The following is a 21304-nucleotide window of genomic DNA, read 5'->3' as shown; positions in this document are numbered from 1 at the left end:
TGTGCTGCAGGTGGAATGCGCAAAACAGGACTTGCATTCAGGGAGCTTTGGAGGCATAATTCATGAAGCGACTAATGACTTGATATTTTTGTTGAGTAAGTATATTTTCCACTTCTATAGCACCACACTACCCAATCTAGATTTCGTTTCAAAACAAAATCAATAATGCTGGCTGACTGACTAGACAGCAGTGGAATCGATTACCTAGGGATGTGGTGGGTTCCCCCTCCCTTATTGGCAGTCTTCAAGAAGCAGCTGGATGAATACTTGTCAGGGATGCTTTAGGCTGTTCCTGCATTTGGCAGGACGTTGGACTAAATAGTCTGTAAGACCCCTTCCAACACTATGATTCTATAATCCAAAGTCTGACTCAAGCAAAGTGTCATGGCAGTGCGAAATCCCAAAATATAGCTAAGACAACATTGTTGGGATTCCACTCCTATAGTGCAATCAGGTTGGTTGGCAAAAAAAATGTTCAGGAGTTGTTGACAAAATTTTCAACCTGCAGTCATTGCAATCTTGTCGACCCCTCTGGCTCTTGGGACAGAAGCCAGCTCCATGGTTTACCATGGAGCTGGCTGACTTAAAAACGGTTGGAAGACATTTAGAAAGATGCTGGCAAAAAACTCTCATGGAAGCAAAGTGAGCATGCTACAGAACCCACTGGAGGACCTATGAAGCGGAAATGAAAGCAGCAAAGAAACGTTATTTCTCAGTGACCATTGTGTCGACTAGTTTACAACCATCCCAGTTGTTTAAGATATCCAGATGTCTCCTAACCCCTAAATCTTAACCTTTACAGTCCCAAGAACAGACAATCAGCTGTGAGGCCTTTACTAAGTTTTTTCACTGATAAACTAGCATGACTACGCTCTGATCTAGATACTAGCTGGGATGCAGATGAGATGAAAGAAATGCTTAATGCACCATCTAGCTTACATCTGGACTGCCTTGAACCAATGACAATGACAGAACCAGGTCTTGACATCTGTGAAAGGCACCACTTGTACACTCAGTTCTTGCCCATTTTGGCTGCTAAAATCAAGTAAAGACCACATAAGCAAACCACTGAGGTCTATTGTAAATCAATCACTAACTCAGGGCATCTTCCCCCAGCCGCTCAAGCAGGTGGTTATTCATCTGCTAATTTAAAAAACCATCCTTAGACAAAAATGATGTGGCCAAATATCGCCCAATCTCTAATCTGCCCTTTCTGGGCAAAGTGATTGAAAGAGTGGTAGCTGACCAACTCCAGATCTTCTTGAAAAAATCTAGCGCTCTAGACCCTTTCCAGTCTGGATTCAGACCAGGGCATGGGACAGAGACAGCACTAGTAGTGTTAGTGGATGATCTCCGTCTGATAATAGACAAAGGTCATGCCTCCTTATTGTTCCTCCTGGATCTATCTGCAGCCTTTGACACAATAGACCATGCCATTCTGTTGAGGCATTTAGAGACAAAAGTGGGCATCAAAGGATGTGCCTTGGACTGGTTTAAAGCTTTCCCCATGGAACAGACTCAAAGGGTTGCCATCGGAGATCAGCTATCTCCAGAATGGAAACTATCTTGAGGGGTTGCTCAGGGTGCAATTTTATTGCCCATGTTATTCAACCTCTACATAAAGCCTTTCGGAGAACTCATTCGCAGCTATGGAGCTAGATGTCACCAATATGCAGACGACACCCAACTCTATATCTCGCTATCCAGGTCCCCACAGGATGCAGTAGAAATCTTGGATCACTGCCTGACAGCTGTGGTGAAATGGCTGAAAACAAACAAATTGAAATTGAACCCAAACAAGACAGAAGTAATGCTTGTTGGGAAGGCAGAGTGTTACCAGAACTGCTTTTTATAAGGGGGAAATTAGCTTTGCAGTCTGTAACTAAAAATAGCGCAGATCTAACCTGTGTTTACAGAGGTCCCGATTCCAGACACTCTAGTGACAAAGAGGCAGACTACAAATAGGTTCAATCACGTGTATTTACTAATAGTGTGGCGTAAGCCTGAACTTGCACATACACACAAGAAAGCATACAAGGACTAGGAAATACAGAGTAAGAAATATAGAGACGTTCGCATTAGCAGGTTCCCAACGATGATAAGGGGAATACTCACTTATCCTAAAGCGGAGCAGAGACACAACAGCGAGGTGGTCCAATGCCAGCAATGGATCCATGAACAGACAGCAAGGGGGTCTGAATAGGGATGGCCTGGGCACCGTGTGGTCTGAGAGACCAGCTTAAATACCCCAAAACATACCCTGGGGCTGGTGCTGTACTTGGTGGTTCTCACAGATTAAAACAAAGGCTCTAATGGGTTACTGAATGGCTTGGATGGGCCACTTTGGTAATCTGATTGTGATAAGTGACACCTCAGGAAGAGGGGACAAAAGAGGGAGGGGGAAATCCAAGTGGGCTGAATGGATGTTCCAGCGGACAGGGCTTGCCCTGATGTCATCAGCTCTGGAATGCGGAGGTTTCTTTGAGATGCATTCTTTAAGTGCTTGGGATGGTCGGCACTTAGTTCCTTCTCCAGGGCGGCTCCTAAGATATGCAGAGCGGGGTGAGGTACCCTCGCTGCGGACGTGGTGTGCCCGCTTCACCGAAATGGCTTCCCAAAGCAGTCTTTTCCTCTTGGTCTTCTGGCTGCCTAAGAACATGGTTGCCGGCTGGGCATAGCTGGGGCTGGTTTGCAGGTTGCCCGGTAGCGAGGGCAAGCTCGGGGACCGGCCCGCGGGAGGCTCCAAGCGGGAACTGACCAGGGAGCGCCTAGCCAGGCTCGCTGGAGGTTTCCCCGGCAGGCGCCCGGCTGCTAGCAGCGGCTTGGGCCCAGATGAGGCAGGCTTCCATGGAGGCAGGGGGAACAGCACATAAAACACAGTCCAAAGCAGGGAACAGGCACGGTCCGTGGCAGATGGCAATGCAGGCACGGGGCACACTTGTAACAAAGTCCAAACACACACTGGGAGGTCCAGATATAGGTCTGGGCAGGGCTGCCCAGGAAGAGAGTCCTTTGTGCAGTTATCCAAACATGGAGTCAGGGAACTAACACAGTCTATTGCAGCAGCAAGGTAATTGACAAGCAGGCAGGAAACTGACACGTGTACCAGAACACACACGTGCAGGGCAATCTTTGTGTAGCAGTAAAACAGCAATGCAGGAAACTTTAACACAGTCCATGGCAGGCCTTAAAGCAGGAGAGGGGGCCTACTTGGCAACAAGAGATCTTAAAGGACATTGTACTCCTCACTTTCGAAGGAGTTTGTTTGACCCTTGCAGACTTGGTTAAGAGCCTAGGGGTTATACTGGATTCAATGCTACTTCTAGACAAAACAAGTTAAGGCAGTTGCAAAAAATGCTTTCTACAACCTCACTCTGGCCTTCTTACCTCGACATGGCAGACCTGGCCACCTGGATCCATGCTATGGTAACATCAAGGCTTGACTATTGTAATACATTATACATAGGTTTCCCATCTAAACTAACTAGGAGGCTCCAATTAGCGCAAAATGCTGCAGCTCAACTGTTATCAGGAGCAAGGAGGAGCATGAACATCACCCCCATTCTGCAGTTAATCCATTGGTTACCTATCAGTTACCAAGCTCAGTTCAAGGTATTGGTTAATACATACAAAGCTCTTCATGTCCTTGATCCGCCACACCCACGGGACCGCCTCCCTCCCTATGTTCCTCCACGTCAGTTTCGCTCATCTGAATGGGCTCCTGCAGGTGCTACCCTGCACATGGGCAAAAACAGCAGCAGCCCTACATGGGCTTTCTCTATAGTGGCCCCTACTCTGTGGAACAGCATGCCTGTGGAGGTCAGGAGAGCTCCCACTCTCCTAGTTTTCTGCAAATGATGCAAAACTGAATTATTCAAAAAGGCTTTTATATTGTAGGGAGGGGTTTCTGCTCCGCTAATGATTTAGGGACCTTAGACTTCACCCATAGACTTCATCACTATATTGTCTTACGTACTATCTGTTGCTTTAAATATGTGCTCCTATGTCAGCCCTAGAATTGCTTACATTCTGTTTCAGCATTTCTTCAACTCTGTATTGGATTCTTGCTAATGTTATATCTTCGTAAACTTATGTTTATTTACTCTATGGCATTGTTTTTGAAATTGACTTTGATACTGACTGTACTACTCTCACTCTGTGTAATCTGCCTTGAGTGAGAAAGATGGACCATAAATGACATATTTTTTTTTAAAAAGGTACAAAATCAGTGCCCTCTCTTATAAAAAAATGGTTTAGAGGTTAGATGATTCTTGCAGTTCCCCCATGTCTATATGTTTGAACTATAGACCACAAATTCCATCTGTAAAAAGACTAGTCAGAGTATATTGGCTCTTGAAGGAACTGTTAGCAACTACATTTACACAGTGCAAGCAGTGCAATCCTAAATCCATTGAAGTCAATGGGCTTAGACGGGCATAACTCTGTTTAGGATTTCACTGACAATAATATACATGCAGCCATTAATTGTTTTGTTTAAAAGTGTTTAGTGTATTTAAAGGGAATTTTTAAAAGCATAATTTGCTTTTTAAAATGTGAGGTGCCAGAAAAACTGGTTTTGGGGGGATGTAAATTCCAACAGTGTGGTCAATGATACACAAAATGTAAAATTAACATACTTCTTGCTCAAGAGTTCATAATTTCATTGTATTCTGTTCTCTATATCCTTACTTAGTACACAAATAATAGTCCCCACGCCACCCCAGATTCAAATATGTTTGCAGCATTACTTGATTTTATCTATTATCAATATAATGTTAATAGCCCTAAGCTGTTATAGTTTTCATGAATATTCTATGATGCTACTGTAGCTGAGCTAATGGCTAGCAATGCATAAGTGACAACCAACTTTTTAATCATATTCTAAAACATAATCAGGTTTAAAAAAAATTGATTAAGGGTAAACAATTTCTGTGGCTGCTCAGAATACATTTTTGTCATCACTATTTCTTTTAAAAACATGAAAATTGCTACAGGTTTTTATTACCAATGAATTAGTATCTTCAAAACGTATTATTTGTTTTCAGGTACTCTTGTTAATTCTTCTGGGCATATTCTGATCCCTGGAATCTATGAAGCTGTTGCTCCTCTTACAGAAAAAGAAAAGGAGCTTTATGAGAGAACTGAATTTAATTTTCAGAAGATAAAGGCCAAATTTGGAATAAAGAACTTTACGTATAACACTAAAGTATATGTCAAATAAGTTTTGTTCAGAATTTTAAATTGTAATTTTCACTGCTGGTTTTGGGATGTTTGGTTAGGATAATAATTTGGGGAGATTCTTTCAAAACAAGTGTAGCGGCTAACAGACTTGGTTCAAAGTACAGGTGATCCATCAGAACTGAGTCTTGCTAGATTACGTATACCATAAAGTGAGTGGGTGTGATTTAAAGAGCAAAAGAGGCATAAAAGTGAGGCAGTTACACTCTCCTTTTGCTGGTTGCTTTTCCTCCCTATGAGCCTGTCTTTCCACATGGCATTTTCTTCTCCAAGTCACATTGCGTACTGGAGCACAGCTGAAGGGAAAGTGACACAGGGGGATGGCTGAGCAAAAGGTTCAATGGCATTTGCTCTTAAAAGAACCTCCGGATCTGCTGCCATCATGTATGATTGATCCTGAGTGACAAATTAGGAAGTTGCCTTTGCTGTGTACTCACTACTAAGCCTTAGGAAGATATTCTCAGCCTCAGTCCCTCTTCTGCAAAACAGAGGAGCCAAGACTCGCTCACTTTACAGGGCTGGTTTCATGGATTATACAAATGAATATAGGAAAAGTGCTATGAACTCTTGAAGCACTGTATAAATATTAACGTTGTGATTACACCTCTTCCTTGTTCACTTGATAGCAGATGCCTGTGAAATCTTCTCTGACTACCCATGTGTTTGGGGGTGTATAGAGAAGCCCCGAAGAGATATAAAGGGCTTGTAGGAGCGGAGGCAAGTAGCCATTATAGCATCTGACTGTAGTAGTAACCCTTGGCCTCCATGCGAGTCCCTTGTGTTCCTGTAAACTGATTCAGCAACAATAGAACGCCATGCCATGAAAGCTCATCCCCTTCTTGAACGTCTTGCACCAATGTTCCAGAACAGAGACAGGCATTTCTCTTTGGCAATCAGAGAGTCCAAAGTCCTCCTCTTCACCACATAATATGGTAGTGAGTTTCCCAAAGTATCAAGCATTTTCCTCAGTTTGATTAACCTACTCCCAATCCATTCTGCTGGTTGTCCCCCAGTCTTGTATTATGAGGGAGAACATTTTTTCACATCTTTTTTATATGGATCATTTGCAGAATCTGTTGTTTATGACAGTATTGATTCAAAGTTGTTCTTTTTCTTTAGCAAGAAATATTAATGCATCGCTCACGATACCCATCTTTGTCTATCCATGGAATTGAGGGAGCTTTCTCTGCATCTGGAACTAAGACTGTAATCCCTGCTAGAGTAATTGGAAAATTTTCATTACGTCTGGTTCCTAATATGGAACCCACAGTAGTGATAAAACAGGTAAGAATTCTACATCATTAAAAAAAAACACCCATCCTTAGTCTCTTGGCAAGAAGGATATGGGTTCTGCAAAAATGTGACTGCCATTCAAGGTTGGTTTCTCTAGAGGCAAGCTTGTGTAGTCTCCCATTGCTGGAACAGGTGCCAATACAGCACAAGGGCAAATGGGGTTTCCACAAGGCAGTTTTCCCCACAGGTTTCCTGTCCCAATCCCCCTCTCCCCTGGGCCACCAGGGTTTTTCCATTTTTTTAAAAAAATGGCACAAGATATATATGGAGATATCATTGTTATGAGAGGGGCAGTAGGTTCTTTGAATTCCCAGCATTCATTTTTTAAAAACAAAGTTAAGCCCTTTATGTTGTGTAGATATGCCATTCTCCTTATACTTCCCAAATGGAAAGGAATTAAGACTTTTTAAGAAATGAAACTTGGGAATTCAGGGAAACTGTTACATATATTTTTATAATAGTATATAAATAAAGTGATATTCAATCGTCATTTTTAAACCAGAAATCTTCTGTGGTAGGGGAAGTAAATGGCTACTGTGGGAACAGGTCAGGGAAAATTACTTTCCTGCTCTCACAGTAGCTATTTCACTTATTACAGTCTTTTCCAAAACTTCACAGCAAAGCAAGTTTGTGAAAGATCAGAGAAAAGTTAGGGAAATCTCCAGAAGTGCACAAATGTACAACAATGCAGTGGGGAAGCAGGAAAAAAAATCCTGCTTCCCAAAAGCACTGAATTCAGTGCAGGAATGGAAACGGCCAAGCTTGTCCGGGGTCTGAGGCACAGCCCCTGGCCTCGTCGGGAGGAAGCAATGGGAGGCAGAAGGAAGACAGCTGGCCTGCCACCCCAGCCAGCAACCAGGGCCAGAACCTGCCTACACCAGGGGGAAGGGACAAAGGTCCAAAGCTTCAGAGGGCTAGAAGGGGCCGGGAGAGGCCAGCTAGTCCCACCCTCCAGGGGGAGGATAGGGGGCTAAGCAGAGCAGAAGGAGAGGGCAAAGGCAGGGGGAATAAGGACCCAGCAGCTGCCCAAACAGGGCCCTTGCCAGCCGAGGAGGAGAAGCAGCCACAACAGCTCAGAGCCACGCCCCAGCCTATACCTCAGCTAGAAGACAGTAACCTGGCTCAGGCGATGCCAAGAGCAAAGCCCCTCCAGGTGGAGCTGCTGGAGGCATTTGGATGGAGAAGCTGGGCAGCCAGCCAAGAGGCCACAGCTGGGCCTGCCTTCAGCAATCAGCTCAGCCAGAGAGGCCTGGCAGCCAGCCAACAAGGTACAGCTGTTGCCAGCCTATGCAGCCAAACCAGCTACCCCAGCTGCAACGGCTTGAGGCAGCCCAGGACAGTGCTGGGAGGCCAGGGAGGGGTGTGGCCTGGCAGGTGGAGCCTGCAAGGAGGGTGGGGCAGGGAGAGAAAGCCCTATAAATCATGGCTCAGAGCCTTGCTACAAGTGACATTTTACATGTGAAGGATAAAGGATCATTTTCGCAAGTCTTTCTGGGAACTGATGTTCCTCTCTCCCACCCCTTTTCCTTCTGTTCCTTCCCCTCACTGCCTGAAGAGACAAAGAGAGCCTACGGCAACATCAGCTTTTGCAAATTGTCTTGCTGGGGGGGGGGGGGGAATGCTCCGGAGAAAGCTGAGAAAGTTGCAGCTGCCTGCCCCAAAGATGATTGAGAGCAGGCTTGTGACTGGAGAAACGATTTGCAAAAGTTGCTGTTGCTGCAGGCTTTCTCTGTCTCTTCAGGCAGCGAGGGGAAGGAACAAAGGAAAAGGGGTGGGGGAGAGGAACTTCAGTTCCCAGAAAGACTTGCAAAAATGATCCTTTATCCTTCATGTGTAAAATGTCACTTGTAGCAAGGCTCTCAGAAGGGCACTGGGGTGCTGGGTTGTGTAGGAGGACTGGGAGAGTGGAGGAGGAGTGGTTGGAGCTTGAAGAGTGGGAGAGAATGAGTGAGCAAGGGAGGAAGGTGATGAGGGAGTTGGAGGAGGAAGATGGACACTGGAGCAGGGCTAGGTTGAGCAGGCTTGCTGGTGGCTTGAGAGGGTGCAAGGGTGAGGTATACCTTCCCTCCTTCCACGAAGCAGGACCCTGCATAATCCCTAGCAGCATCCAGGTGCCAGAGTCAGGTACTGTGGCGTCTGACACCACAGCGCCCGGGAGAAAACCTGACAAGCTTAACTCATTTGTAATATCTCTTCTGTGTGGGTCTAAACACAACAGATTGTCTTGATGATTTGCTCACAATTCAAGACAAACAGCAGTTTGAATAGTTTGCATCTGTGCAGTGGTAGAACATGGTAGAGCAGCTGGCAAGATAGGCATTGCCAGGGGTAGCTTGAGGTGTTTTGCTGCCAAAGTGCTGTCCTCCTGGGTCGTCCATAGAAGTCTCTGCAACCTGCCTTGGACCTGGCTTGGGCAACAGTGCCATGGGTAAGTGTGGCACATGCCTCCTCTCTTGCCATCTTTATCAGTTTGGTACCCCCAGCAACTGCTTTGGTCACTTGAACAGTAATTTGGCTCCCTATGGATTACTATAGGCTTTCAGGGGGAGTTTGCAGGTCATTTCCACTTCTGTTTTTTGGTTTCCTCCTCTTCTTTTAATGGCTACTTAACTGCTTTCAACATTCTGTGATTCACAGAGTTTGCTCAGTCATAATATTTTTGACAGGGACAACATAGTATTTTTTCTGCATACTCCCTACCTTATTCATTTATTTATTTATTTTCTTCATTTATATCCCGCCTTTCCACCCTGTGGATACCAAAACAGTTTACATCATTCTTCTCTTCTCCATTTTAACATCATGACAACCCTCTAAGGTGGGTTAGGCTGGGAGCACATGGACTGGTCCAAGGCCACCCAGGGAGCATCCGTGGCAGCATGGGGTTCAAACTGAGGTCTCCCAGATCCTAATCTGACACTCTAACCACTACACCTCCCGTTTGCTGCCATGCTGCTAAGCATTCAGCTCTAAAATTCAGTTTTAGAGGGAATGATCGTGTGGATGTAGTGAGAACAGGACCAGAAGGTCATCCTCCCCAAATGCATCTATATTAATTCATTTTTAGTCCACCTTTGTAAGCAGATGATTCAGAGAATTTTGTTACTATGAAATATTTAATTTACTTTAGCTACAAAGTAGAATTAATTTTTAATTCTAGTTTAATTTCTCTTTGATATTATTCTCTTGAGGTGACTGATTATTTGAAGAAGAAATTTGCTGAATGGAACAGTCCCAACCATCTTGAAGTAACTTCTGTAATAGGAGCGAAGCCATGGATTTCTGATACAGATGAACCACTCTATTTGGCTGGAAGAAAGGCAATAAAAAAAGGTTTGGTGGTTCTACAACAGAAAAATTAGAGAAGTATAGAGAAGTATTATTCCTGTGACTGGGTTATGTAAGTTGGAAGGTAGCCTAACTTTATTCATTTCCATCTGTTACCATTTTTGTGGTGGTAGGGGGTGGAAAATGCCATCAAGTTGCAGCCAACTTACAGTGACCTTGTAGGGTTTTCAGGGCGAGAGATGTTCAAAGGTGTTTTGCTATTGCCTGCCTCTGCGTAGCAACCCTGGACTTCGTTGGTGGTATCCCATCTAAGTACTAAACAGGGACAACACTGCTTTGTTTCCAAAATCTAATGATCGGGTTATGTAAGTTGGATGGTAGCATAACTTTGTTCATTTCCGTCTGTTACCATTTTTGTGCTAAATCAAAATATGGTCCAGAATACAATCACAGTGAACTACCACCACCATATTTTGGACTCTAAGCAAGTATCTGAAATAGACAGGTATTTGTGGAGTGCCGTGTATTTATTTTATTTAAAAAATTATTTCCTGTACTCCCTAGCCAATGCAGGCTTTTAAAGCAGCTTACAAAACACAAAGTATTATATATTATTAAAATGAACATTTTCAAAAATCAACCAATAATTTTAACTTTGTGCCGAAAGTTTATTTTGTGACTGATGAACAGAGGAGGAAAGGACAGTCTGTAATTGGCACGCTGAGTCTTTATGGTCAATAAGATTATAAATTTATGCTGTACATGTGCATTTGTCTTTTCTGCTTTGTTCTTTTGATTTTGAAATGCAGAATCACATTTTACACAACTTTTTGAACACATGTGGGTGCTAGTGAACTTGATATATGAATTATTGACATGATTTAATTAATTACTTGGGCTTCCATAGTATGGATTGTTTGTTTGGGTGCATAATATCCAAGCTCCAGTTATTACCATACTATGAATATCAGCAGGCCACATTTTCATAGAACAATCAATGCACTGGACAGCATGCTACATAACTGTGCTGTATGTGCAAGAAGGGTCCAGGAGGCCCTTTGTTCTAGCCTGGCATAGCTTGTCTACTTTCCTGCTTTGGGAAGTCACTGTGCTGAGCAAGAGAATTTGGTGCCTTTGGCATACATACCAGGGGCTGTCTGCTCGTGAACTAAAATGCTTTTTCCTACAAAAGACTTAACACTGCTGCTTTCCTGGAATATTTCAGTCACATAGTGGCCATTTTAAATTACAATCAGAGATCAGGCAAATTAGCCATATGTTTCTAAAAATTTAATCCAAGTTTGAGAAAACAAACCAAAAATTAATATATCTAATTCTCAACATGTCCCATGTGTGATATTTCAGTATAGAGACGGGAGCGATGAACAGACTGGAGTCATGAACAGACATAACAGATTTTTATACAAACCTGGAAAATGCCACAGATTTGCAGAAAAATCTGAAATTTTAAAAAATTGAGGGGTGCGGGTTAACCATTACAGTAATTAGGATTGCCAGTCTCCAGGTGGCAGCTGGAGATCTCCCAAATTTACAACTGATATCCAGCTGACAGAAATCAGTTCCCCTGAAGAAAATGGCTGCTTTAGAGGATGGACTTTATGACATCATACTCAACTGAGGCTCCTCTCTTCCCAAAGCCCCACCCTGTCCAGGCGCCACCTCCAAAATCTCTAGGAATTTCCTAGCCCAGAGCGGGCAGTGTCTGTACCTTTAAGAAACAAATGCTCCTCTGTAGTAGCCATTGTGAGGGTTGCTAGACCACAACAGAACTGCCAACCTTCAAGTCTTGGCTCCAGTCAGGAAAAGGCAGGGGGAAAGGAAACAGCCTCCCACGGCTGTTTTAGCTTTTGAGGGAAGACGCCAGGGCCAGGGCCAACAGCAACCACCAGGCTACTTGCTACCACTGGGATTCCTAAGTCCACCTTATACCCTCCTGGTGGGAGGGAGGGGAAAAACAGTGTTTCTTACCAGTAACTGTTGTTCGTCGAGTATCTTCTGTGCAGACACACATTGGGACTGCGCATGCGCAGGCCGGCCGCGGAAAGATTTGACTAGCTATAGAATCGTGAAGAGGGGGACGCTCGCCGGTTCCGCGCGTGCGCGGTTCCGTTCCCGCCAAAACCGGCATACTTAAGGCGAGCGTCCCCCACATTCCCTCAGTTCCCCTGAGCCGCCGGAGGCCAAACAGTACGAAACAGCACTCACAGCGGGGCAGGAGGGAGGGAATGTGTGTCTGCACAGAAGATACTCGACGAACAACAGTTACTGGTAAGAAACACTGTTTTTCGTCGTCGTCCTTCTGTGCAGCCCCACATTGGGAGTATAGCGAGCTACTCACCAATGGGGGCGGGTGTGAGTGTCACTGAAACAACGAGTGCAGGACAGCAGTCCCAACTGCCGAGTCACGTCTCGCATTCACGTCCACAGAGTAGTGTTTGATGAACGTCGACGGAGACGACCAGGTGGCAGCTTGACAGACGTCCCGAAGCGGAACTCCTCGCAGGAATGCAGCAGAAGCAGCTTGCGCCCGGGTAGAGTGGGCGATCACGGATAAAGGACACCGCACACCAGCTTTAGCATAACAAAGTTTAACGGCAGACACCAACCAGCGGGAAATGGACTGTGGGGAAGCAGGCAGACCCTTACGGGGTCCAGAATAGCAAATGAACAATGCAGGGGACTTCCTACAAGTTGCTGTTGCATGCAAATAAAACAATAAAGCACGTTTCAAATCGAGAGTGTGCAAGGCTCGTTCCCCTGGGGAAGAAGGGTTGGGAAAAAATGTAGGGAGGATAACCTTCTGTTGCAGATGAAACTTGGTTACCACCTTCGGGAGGAACTCCAGACTAGGGTGCAGGACAACCTTATCAGGGAAGAACTGAAGAAAAGGGGGATCAGCCCGAAAGGCAGAGATCTCCCCAACCCTTCTGGAGGAGGTAATAGCCACCAGAAACACCACCTTTAATGTCACCAATGCCAGCGGGCAGGTAGCCAGTGGTTCAAAGGGCGGAAGCATTAACTGTGCCAGAACCAAAGGTAAACTCCACTGTGGAACCGGGGGTACCCTGGGAGGGAAGGTTTTGAAAAGCCCTTTGAGAAACTGCTTGGACAAGTGATGGCTGAACACGGTTCTCCCATCAATCCGCTCATGAAAAGCGGAGATCGCAGCCAGGTGGACCTTAATACTGCTCACAGCCAGATCACGTGAGTGCAGATCCACCAGGTAATCAAAAATTAAAGGTAGGGGGCATACAAAAGGGGAAGCCCCTTTGGGAGCCAACCAACGGGAAAAACGGGACCACTTGCGCTGGTAAGACAGCCTAGTGGAGAGCTTTCGTGAGTTTAAAAGGATCCGCAAGACCTCAGCAGAGAAGGTCACTCTGGGGCCAGCAGGAGCCAGGCCGTCAACTTCAGAACCCCCACATTGTGGTGCCACACACCGTCCCGCAGCAAGAGGTCCGGGGCGGTTGGGAAGGGTAGGCAACATCCCTTCGAAAGGGAGAGCAGGAGGGGGAACCATTCCTGGCGAGGCCAATATGGAGCCACCAGGATGCAGTGGGTGCGATAAGCTCGAATCCTGCAAAGAACCTTGTGCAGGAGCGGGGTTGGAGGGAAGGCATAAAAGAAGCCTGGGGACCAGGGTATCTGGAAGGCATCTCCCAGGGATCGAGGATCCACCCCAGCCCTGGTGCAAAACTGCGGGGCCTGTCTGTTGGAAGCCGTAGCAAAGAGGTCCACCTCCGGAAACCCCCACTGGCGGAAAACTGGAAGGAGATATTTGGGCTGAAGGGACCACTCGTGCTGCGGGAGAAACACCCTGCTGAGGGTGTCTGCGGACACGTTCAGCTCCCCCGCGATGTGAATCGCTCTGGGGTAGACATTGTTGTGGGCCGCCCAAGACCATAGTCGTGCGGCTTCCTTGCAGAGCCTGAGTGAAACCGTTCCCCCTTGCTTGTTCACGTAGTAGCAGGCCGTCGTGTTGTCGGACAGGACCTGGACCCGCTTGTTCTGGAGCACATCTGTGAAGGAAGCAAGGGAGTACCGGATTGCACGGAGTTCTAACACATTGATGTGCAAGGAGGCCTCAGAGGGCGACCAGACATCTTGCACTGTCAAAGAACCACAGCGGCCACCCCAGCCGAGATTGGAGGCATCAGTGGAGACAGTAACGTCAGCCACGAAAGTGCCAAATGGAGAGCCCCGGGATAAATTCTCAGGGAGGGACCACCAAACCAGGGAGCGCAGCACACCCCTTGGGATGGAGAACTTCCGCTGAGGGGACATCAGAAGAGGGTTAAAACGTCGAAGGAACCAGGTTTGCAGGGGCCGCATATGGAGGCGTGCCAGAAGCACTACACTCGTAGTGGAGGCCATAAGCCCAAGGAGTGTCTGAATAAGTAAGGCCGTCTGGTAGCGATGAGACAGGAAATAACGCACCAGAGAAACCAGGCGGTTTAAACGGTCCAAAGGTAGGAACGCCCTCCCTAAAGAGGAGTCCAGAACTACCCCAATAAACCGTATCGTTGGCGTAGGCAAAAATATGGACTTTCCAAAATTAATGAGAAGGCCCAAGCTATTAAGCAGGGAAGTGACAAGGGAGAGCTGATCCCTGAGCCCAAGGGCAGATGGCCCAACCAGGAGCCAATCATCTAAGTAGGGGTAGATGACACATCCTTGAGAGCGTAAAAAGCCCACCACCACAGCCATACATTTGGTAAATACTCGGGGGGCGGAAGCCAACCCGAAAGGCAAAACAGTGTATTCATAGGCCACTGACCCACAGAAGAATCTGAGGTATTTCCTACAATCCTCACGTATAGAGATGTGAAAGTAGGCGTCTTTCAGGTCAATAATGGCCATCCAGACTCCAGTGTCCAAAAGCTCTATAACCTTGGACAGGGTGAGCATCCTGAATTTCTGGGTCACAAGGTAGGAGTTGAGACCCCTGAGGTCTAGGATAGGGCGAGAACCACCATCCTTCTTATCCACTAGGAAGTACCTAGAATAGAAACCATAGGGAGAGGTGGAAAGATCAACCACACGCACAGCACCCTTTAGAAGCAACTCCTGAACATTATTATTCAACAGTGAACCAGAAACAGGTGTATAACGAGGGGGCAGAGAGAGTGGGGGGGTGCAGGTGAACAACAATTTGTAGCCATGCTCTACAATAGACAACACCCAGGAGTCAGTAGTGATAGTCCGCCAAACGGGCAGAAACGGTCGGAGCCTCTTCCCAAACAAGGGGGTCTGGCCAACATCCTGGGAGGCAGGCAGGGCAGCGTCCAGATCTAGTCAGAAGAGCTGCTTTGGACCCGACGCCGGACCTTTCGGGGAGCGTTGAGGTCCCTGTTTCCCTCGGTTCCGAGAAGACCTTTTAGCAGCACCCTTCTGCGAACCGGAGAAGGAACGGTGGCCGTAGTAAGTGGAAGAATAGCGGCCTTGGCGCTGGTGGTAGGGCTGGGAAGACTGGTAGGGCGTTTGGAAGGACTGGAACCGAGGAGCACGATACCTCGAGGCCGACTGGTCAGCAATCACGCCGAGGGACTTAGCCGTTTGGTGATTTTTCTTCATGAGGGACAGGGCTTCATCCGTCTTCTCCGAAAATAAGAGGCTCCCCTCGAAGGGGAAATCTTTAACCTTCGTCCGCTTATCCAGAGGCAGGGCCGTGGAGCGGAGCCAAGCATGCCTTCGGAGGACCACAGAGGAAGCCATGGAGCGAGCCGAACAGTCAGCCACATCTTTCCCGGCTGTCATCTGCTGTTTTGCGAGCTTCACAGCCTCAGCTTGCAGAGCCTTGACCAAGGGGCGACTGGCAGCGGGCAAGTCGGCAATGTAGGTCGACAGATGGTTCCATAGGAACAGGTTGTATGATCCCATTATCGCTTGAAAGTTGGCGATACGAAAAGCAAGGGACGCGGAGGAGTAGACCTTGCGACCCAGGGCATCCAGTTCCCGGCCTTCTCGATCCACTGGAGCGGATTGTGAGTTTCGACGGAACCGAGCGTTGACCTCGTCGGCGACCAGGGAAGAAGGCTTCGGATGGGCGAAGAGAAAAGGACAATCCTCCTGCTTCAGCCGATAACATTTTTCCAGGTTCCGGGCAGTCGCCGGAACCGAGGCCGGTGCTTGCCACAAGTTGTGCGCGGCATCAACGAGATCCTCCACCGGAGGGAAAGCCACAGATGCCGAAGAACCAGAGGACAGCGCCTGGAGGACCTTACTCTTGTGCTTCGTGGCAGAAGAAGTGACATCCAGCTCCAAAGCTTCTGCCATTCGGATCATCTGCTCAGGAAGCATACGATGATCTTCGGTGGGAGAGGATGCTCTGGACTCACCGACGGCGTCGTCAGGGGACGGATCCCACGCCAGGTCGGAGGAAGCTTCAGAGGGGGAAGCCAGACCCTCCTCATCCTCGGAACCGGAGAACTCCGGCACCTGCGCAGAGGCAGATGGCATCGGTTCCGCGCGGGAGACCGGAGGCAGTGTCGGAGGAGCGACCGCGTGTCCTGGCTGTCTCACGGACGTCTCTGGCACGGCCGATGAGAAGGCAGGTACCGATGGGACCAGGCCAGCGCGCTGGACAAGCGCCGCCGATGACTGGAGCCAGGACACGAAGGATGACCAGGTCGCCACATCACCTATGCCCGGGAAGTTCTGCACCGGAGGCAGCCACGGGGTCGGAACCGAACAGGCGTCCGGGACCTGCTGTTGGGGCCAGGACGGAACGGACGGATCAGTAGAGGCAGGAGCGGATGGCAAGCCATGTTCGAAGGCCACGATCGGATCCGGGGAGTTCGGAACCGAGATGTAATCATCCTCTATATGCGGTGGAGGCGTGTGCGGCGGCGACGGCGTGTGCAAGGCATCAGGCGGAGGAGCTGAAAGAGACGCCGGCACAGGCGAAGGGCCGCGAGTGGCGGGAGCGGAGACGTCTCGTTTGTGATGCTTCGAACGAGACTTCGACTTTTTTGCCGGGGGCGCCGAAGCAGCCCGTTCCACAGCGGAGCGCTCCGCCGAGCGCTTCTTCGGGCGGGTAGCACCCTCGGTCACAAGGGGGGTAGCCGGTACCGCAGCCGGTTCCGAGGGGGTCGGATCCGAGGAACCACGAGCCGGGTCAGACGAAGGCCCGGGAGCGGGAGAAGCGGCCGAACGAGGCGCATCCTGCTTACCCGCCTGATCTTGGGGTAGAAGGTTAGACCCCCAGAGGAAGGCCTTCAGCCGAGCAGAACGGTCGTGGCGGGCCTTGGGTGTAAACGACTGGCAAATAGCACAGCGCTGAACAATGTGCCCTTCCCCGAGACAGAGGAGGCACAAGTCGTGCCCATCGGAGTGGGTCATCTTCGTCGAACATTTCTGACATTTTTTGAAGAGGGCCATAATGAGAGTTGGAAAAAGAACGCTAGCAGAACCAATTCCGACGGCGGCGAAAAAGGAACTGAGGGAATGTGGGGGACGCTCGCCTTAAGTATGCCGGTTTTGGCGGGAACGGAACCGCGCACGCGCGGAACCGGCGAGCGTCCCCCTCTTCACGATTCTATAGCTAGTCAAATCTTTCCGCGGCCGGCCTGCGCATGCGCAGTCCCAATGTGGGGCTGCACAGAAGGACGACGACGAACTGCGACTTACTTAAGATTCTTTGTGCGTACGCTGTGTGTGCTTCTGGAAAAGGCATGATGATGTCACTTCCATTTGGGACCAAAATCTGCTCAGGGAAGTGCAGGAGCATGCCTGTGGTTGGCGCGATGATGTCACTTCAGAAAGTGATGTCATCGTGCCCTGCCACGAGTGCACCTGGGGTGCACTTTTTCAGGTTGCCTGTCAGTGGCGGGTGATCACTGGGAGGGTTGCCACCTCCCACCGATTACCAGCAATCAGCGGGCAACTGAGCAAACCTTCAGGAATCTGCCCGCCACCAGGGGACAACTAATAAGCCTAGCTACCACCCAACTTCCATGATTCATTCAGGACTAGCTGCTTGTTACTATTCAACAATAGCTACCCTACCAAAGCCCAAAATGGAGTTATGCTTAGGATCTGGGAGACCCAGATTTGAATCCCCACTCTGCTATGGAAGTGTACTGGGTGACCTTCGACCAGTTATATATTCTCAGACTAACCTTTCATTCCCTCTGATGTTGAATTTCACAATTGAGCGCTTATCAGCAGAGCAGCAAAAGGCAGGTGTCATGGTTGAAGTGTCAGATTTGGCTGGCTGATCAACGCCCCCCCTCCGAGTGGCAGTGAGCAGTAGGCTGGGCAGGCTGTCTGGCTGCACTCTTCCCCAGTGGAGCACAGAAGGCTGGGCTGGCTGGCTGGCTGCTCACTCTGACCCCTCTGATGGAGGCTGTGCTCAGGAAGCTAGGCTGGCTGGCCATACAGGTGTGCATGCAGGAGGCACACTGGTGGGTGAGCTGGACAGGAAGGTGTCTGGTTTTTTAATTATGTTTTTCCTAGACAGTCCAAAAAAACCCTGGACTGTATGGGTGAAAACCGGACACTTGGCAACTCTACTGTGAGACCCAGGTTCAGATCCTCACTTTGCCATGGAAGTTTGTTGGTTGGCCTTGGGCCAGTCACACCTTCTCAATCTAACTTACCTCACAGGATTGTTGTGAAAATAAAAAGGAGCAAAAGTTGCTTTGGTCCCCATTATGGAGAAAAGTGGGATATAAAGAAGTAAACAAATAATATACAGATGAAGATGGGGGCACGATAAAAGAGGTTGATGTGTAGGAAGGAGAGAAGAAAGCAGGGAAAGTCATCAGGAGGAAATAGCATGAGGAGGGGGATACAGGGGAAAGTGAGGTGCCCCCTGCAAGTCCGTGAAAGCTCCTCACTGCACAACTGGGCCCGGTCTGATGGCTGGCATCGTGCTGCTTGGCCATAGTTATCCTGGGTAAAGGTTCCCAGGGGGATGGAGGAAGGGAAAGCTGAAGACAAGGGGACTGAGAAAAGTAAGTTGGCTGGTGGATGGGAAGAAGGAAACAGGAAAAGGTGAGAGGCTGTGGGGGCTTTCAGGGAAAGACGAAATAGTGGGGAAAGGAGAATTGAGATGCCCTTAGAAATCCTTGCAGGTTCCCTGCTCGTATTACCTAATTCTCATGTCTCACAAATGTTCTAAAGGGAACCTAATAAGCAGAATTTACAAAACATAAATGATGCAGCTCATGAAAATTATTGTTTTCTTAAATTTATTTTTTGTTATCCTTAGTATTTCAGGTTGAGGCTGACTTGATCCGTGCAGGTGGAACAATTCCAATTGGTTCACATTTCCAGGAGGTAACTGGAAAGAAAATAATGTTTCTAGGAATAGGAGGGCCAGATGATGCTCCCCATGGTCAAAATGAAAAGATCAACAGGTATTTTGTCATTCTTCCCATATTTCATTATGGGAAAATTCTGATATAATTTTAAATGTAATTCCTGGAAGGGAAATAGCATTTTTGTGGAGAAGAAACAATGATTTACCAAGAAATAAAACCCAATACATAATTTCTAAAAAGTGAGATAAATACAGCAGGACTGATTTGAATAATGAACCCTGACAAGTGTTATGCCCCCTTTTTACTAGTTTTTCCTGTGGAAATTTGGATTCCAAATTTGTATCTTACTTCTCATCTGCGCTACTGTTATGAATACCCATCAGCTGTACTTTTTCTTCTTTTTAATTTTAGGTCCAATTTCATCGAGGGAACCAAACTATATGCTGCTTTACTTCAAGAACTTGCTTCTTTCTAGAAAATATGGCACAATCATAACAACAGTCCAGAACTATAGCTTCCTGTGTCCTGTTCAAAAGGATTCTTAGAAGCACACACAAATGAATTCCATTAAAGTAAATGAAATGCTATTTAAATAAAAAACAGTTTAATTTTGGGAAACTATACAATTTTTCAAACTGAAATTAGTCGCTCTGATCTATTTGTTCAGTGTCTCCAAGTCCAATTAACTGCAATTCCATATACATTCACTTGTAAGCAAAATGGAGAGGAATGGGCCAAACATTTTCTAACTAAAAGAAAATTATATATAATCTGAAGGAAAAAGCGTGTTATTTTTCTTTCAGATTTTACAGTTGTCTTTACAGGTAAGTTCATAGGCCCACTTCACTATGCACTGTTGCCATACAATGTGCTTCATTTCAATGGGACTTAAGTGAAATCAAGGGTTGATAAACTGGACACATTTGTAATTCAGTCTTGCTCTATACATGCTATGAAATTAAGTGACAGAATGAATTGTACTTCTTTGGATTAAAAGTAAATTCTATTTTACCCCTCCTGTTTTTTTCCCCTGCTGCTATTGTGGCTCCCATTTATCATAAAGCCTAAATCCTGCAAATATACACAAAACAAGAAATGATATGCAAAGTATAAAAAAGTGAATAACCATGTATTAAAACAATGAACAAGAGTAATCTTTGTGATTTTCTTCATATTAAAAAAAGCCTCCACTCCAGTGTGAAAGCCAACTTCACCTACATTTTATAAATTTAATATGAGCTTCTGCTTGCCTTGTTCTATATTAGGTCACTGATAAATGGCTTATTTCATTCTTAAAATTATTTAGTAGAAAATAAAAGCCTTATTAATTCCAAGAAAACCTAATTAGAAGTAAGTGGGATTGAAAAGTAACAATAAAGGGAGTACTCCAGCTATTTATGTGTACTATGCACCCTCTGCTGGCTAAATTGCTCATATCTTTAGTGTGTCCCTCCTAAAGTCTTTGTCCTGCATTTTTACATTTAAACCTTTATCAATAAACTCAGTCAGCATCGTGTGTGCACTTGGACTACTGCATTTTCTGCATGGCTCCAGAAACAGGAAAATTAGTTTTAATTGTTGATGTCAGAACTTTATTTCAATAGAAAATAATTGTGATATTATTTTGAGAAACAAAAATCAGAATAACTAGTCTCTTTGTAAGGCTAACACATGCTATCCTAAACACTGGCATACATTTTCAGGTTTTGATTGGAATCTAACAGATTTCTATATATTCTCATGTGTTAATGTACATCAGTCTGGGGTTGAGGAGAAAGCCTAACACTGCTATCTAAAGTACACACTAGAGAGTAAGTCTCATTTAGTAAAAATTATTTACTTGACTAAATATGACCAGGACTGTACTGGATGAACATACACTGCATCTTTCTTCTCAAGTGCTACTGACTACATGTCAGTACCTTCAATGCTAAAGGTATTCAGTGAAACCAATAAGGGTTCCTGTCTATGTAGCAGGTGTGTGCTTGATCACAAAACATTTATAATCCTGTCGATAGTTTTAAATAGAAAACAAGGAAGTAAAAACATACATACTTAAAATAACCTTATGGTTATTTTATGTATTTTTTAAAAATCCTTTTTTTACCATTTTGGTGTAGTAGTTGAGCGCAGGACTCTAATCTGGAAATTCCCCGCTTCTCCACTTGAAGCCAACTGGGTGACCTTGGGTCAGTCAC

The 21304-nt window shown here is 46.6% G+C and overlaps 1 protein-coding gene across 3 annotated transcripts in view; it reads left to right on the top strand.

Moving 5' to 3' along the window:
• LOC129333810 (cytosolic non-specific dipeptidase-like) overlaps nt 1-20256 on the top strand; it is a 33836-nt gene extending 13580 nt beyond the window's left edge. For 2 of the 3 annotated variants that reach the window (XM_054985698.1, XM_054985697.1), the window contains exons 6-11: nt 11-95; nt 5046-5206; nt 6358-6522; nt 9723-9864; nt 19055-19202; nt 19518-20256. In XM_054985698.1, the coding sequence (XP_054841673.1) occupies nt 11-95; nt 5046-5206; nt 6358-6522; nt 9723-9864; nt 19055-19202; nt 19518-19581 (765 nt within the window). In that variant the 3' untranslated portion in view covers nt 19582-20256. Of the gene's footprint in view, nt 1-10; nt 96-5045; nt 5207-6357; nt 6523-9722; nt 9865-12267; nt 12579-19054; nt 19203-19517 lie in introns of those variants that run through there. The other variant, XM_054985699.1, reaches the window with a different exon arrangement.
• The last annotated feature ends 1048 nt before the right edge of the window (nt 20257-21304 follow it).

Source organism: Eublepharis macularius, chromosome 7, assembly GCF_028583425.1.
Source record: "Eublepharis macularius isolate TG4126 chromosome 7, MPM_Emac_v1.0, whole genome shotgun sequence".
Classification (NCBI taxonomy): Eukaryota; Metazoa; Chordata; class Lepidosauria; order Squamata; family Eublepharidae; genus Eublepharis; species Eublepharis macularius.
Note: the sequence above shows the minus strand (reverse complement) of the source record. Positions and strands in the feature narration are given on the sequence as shown.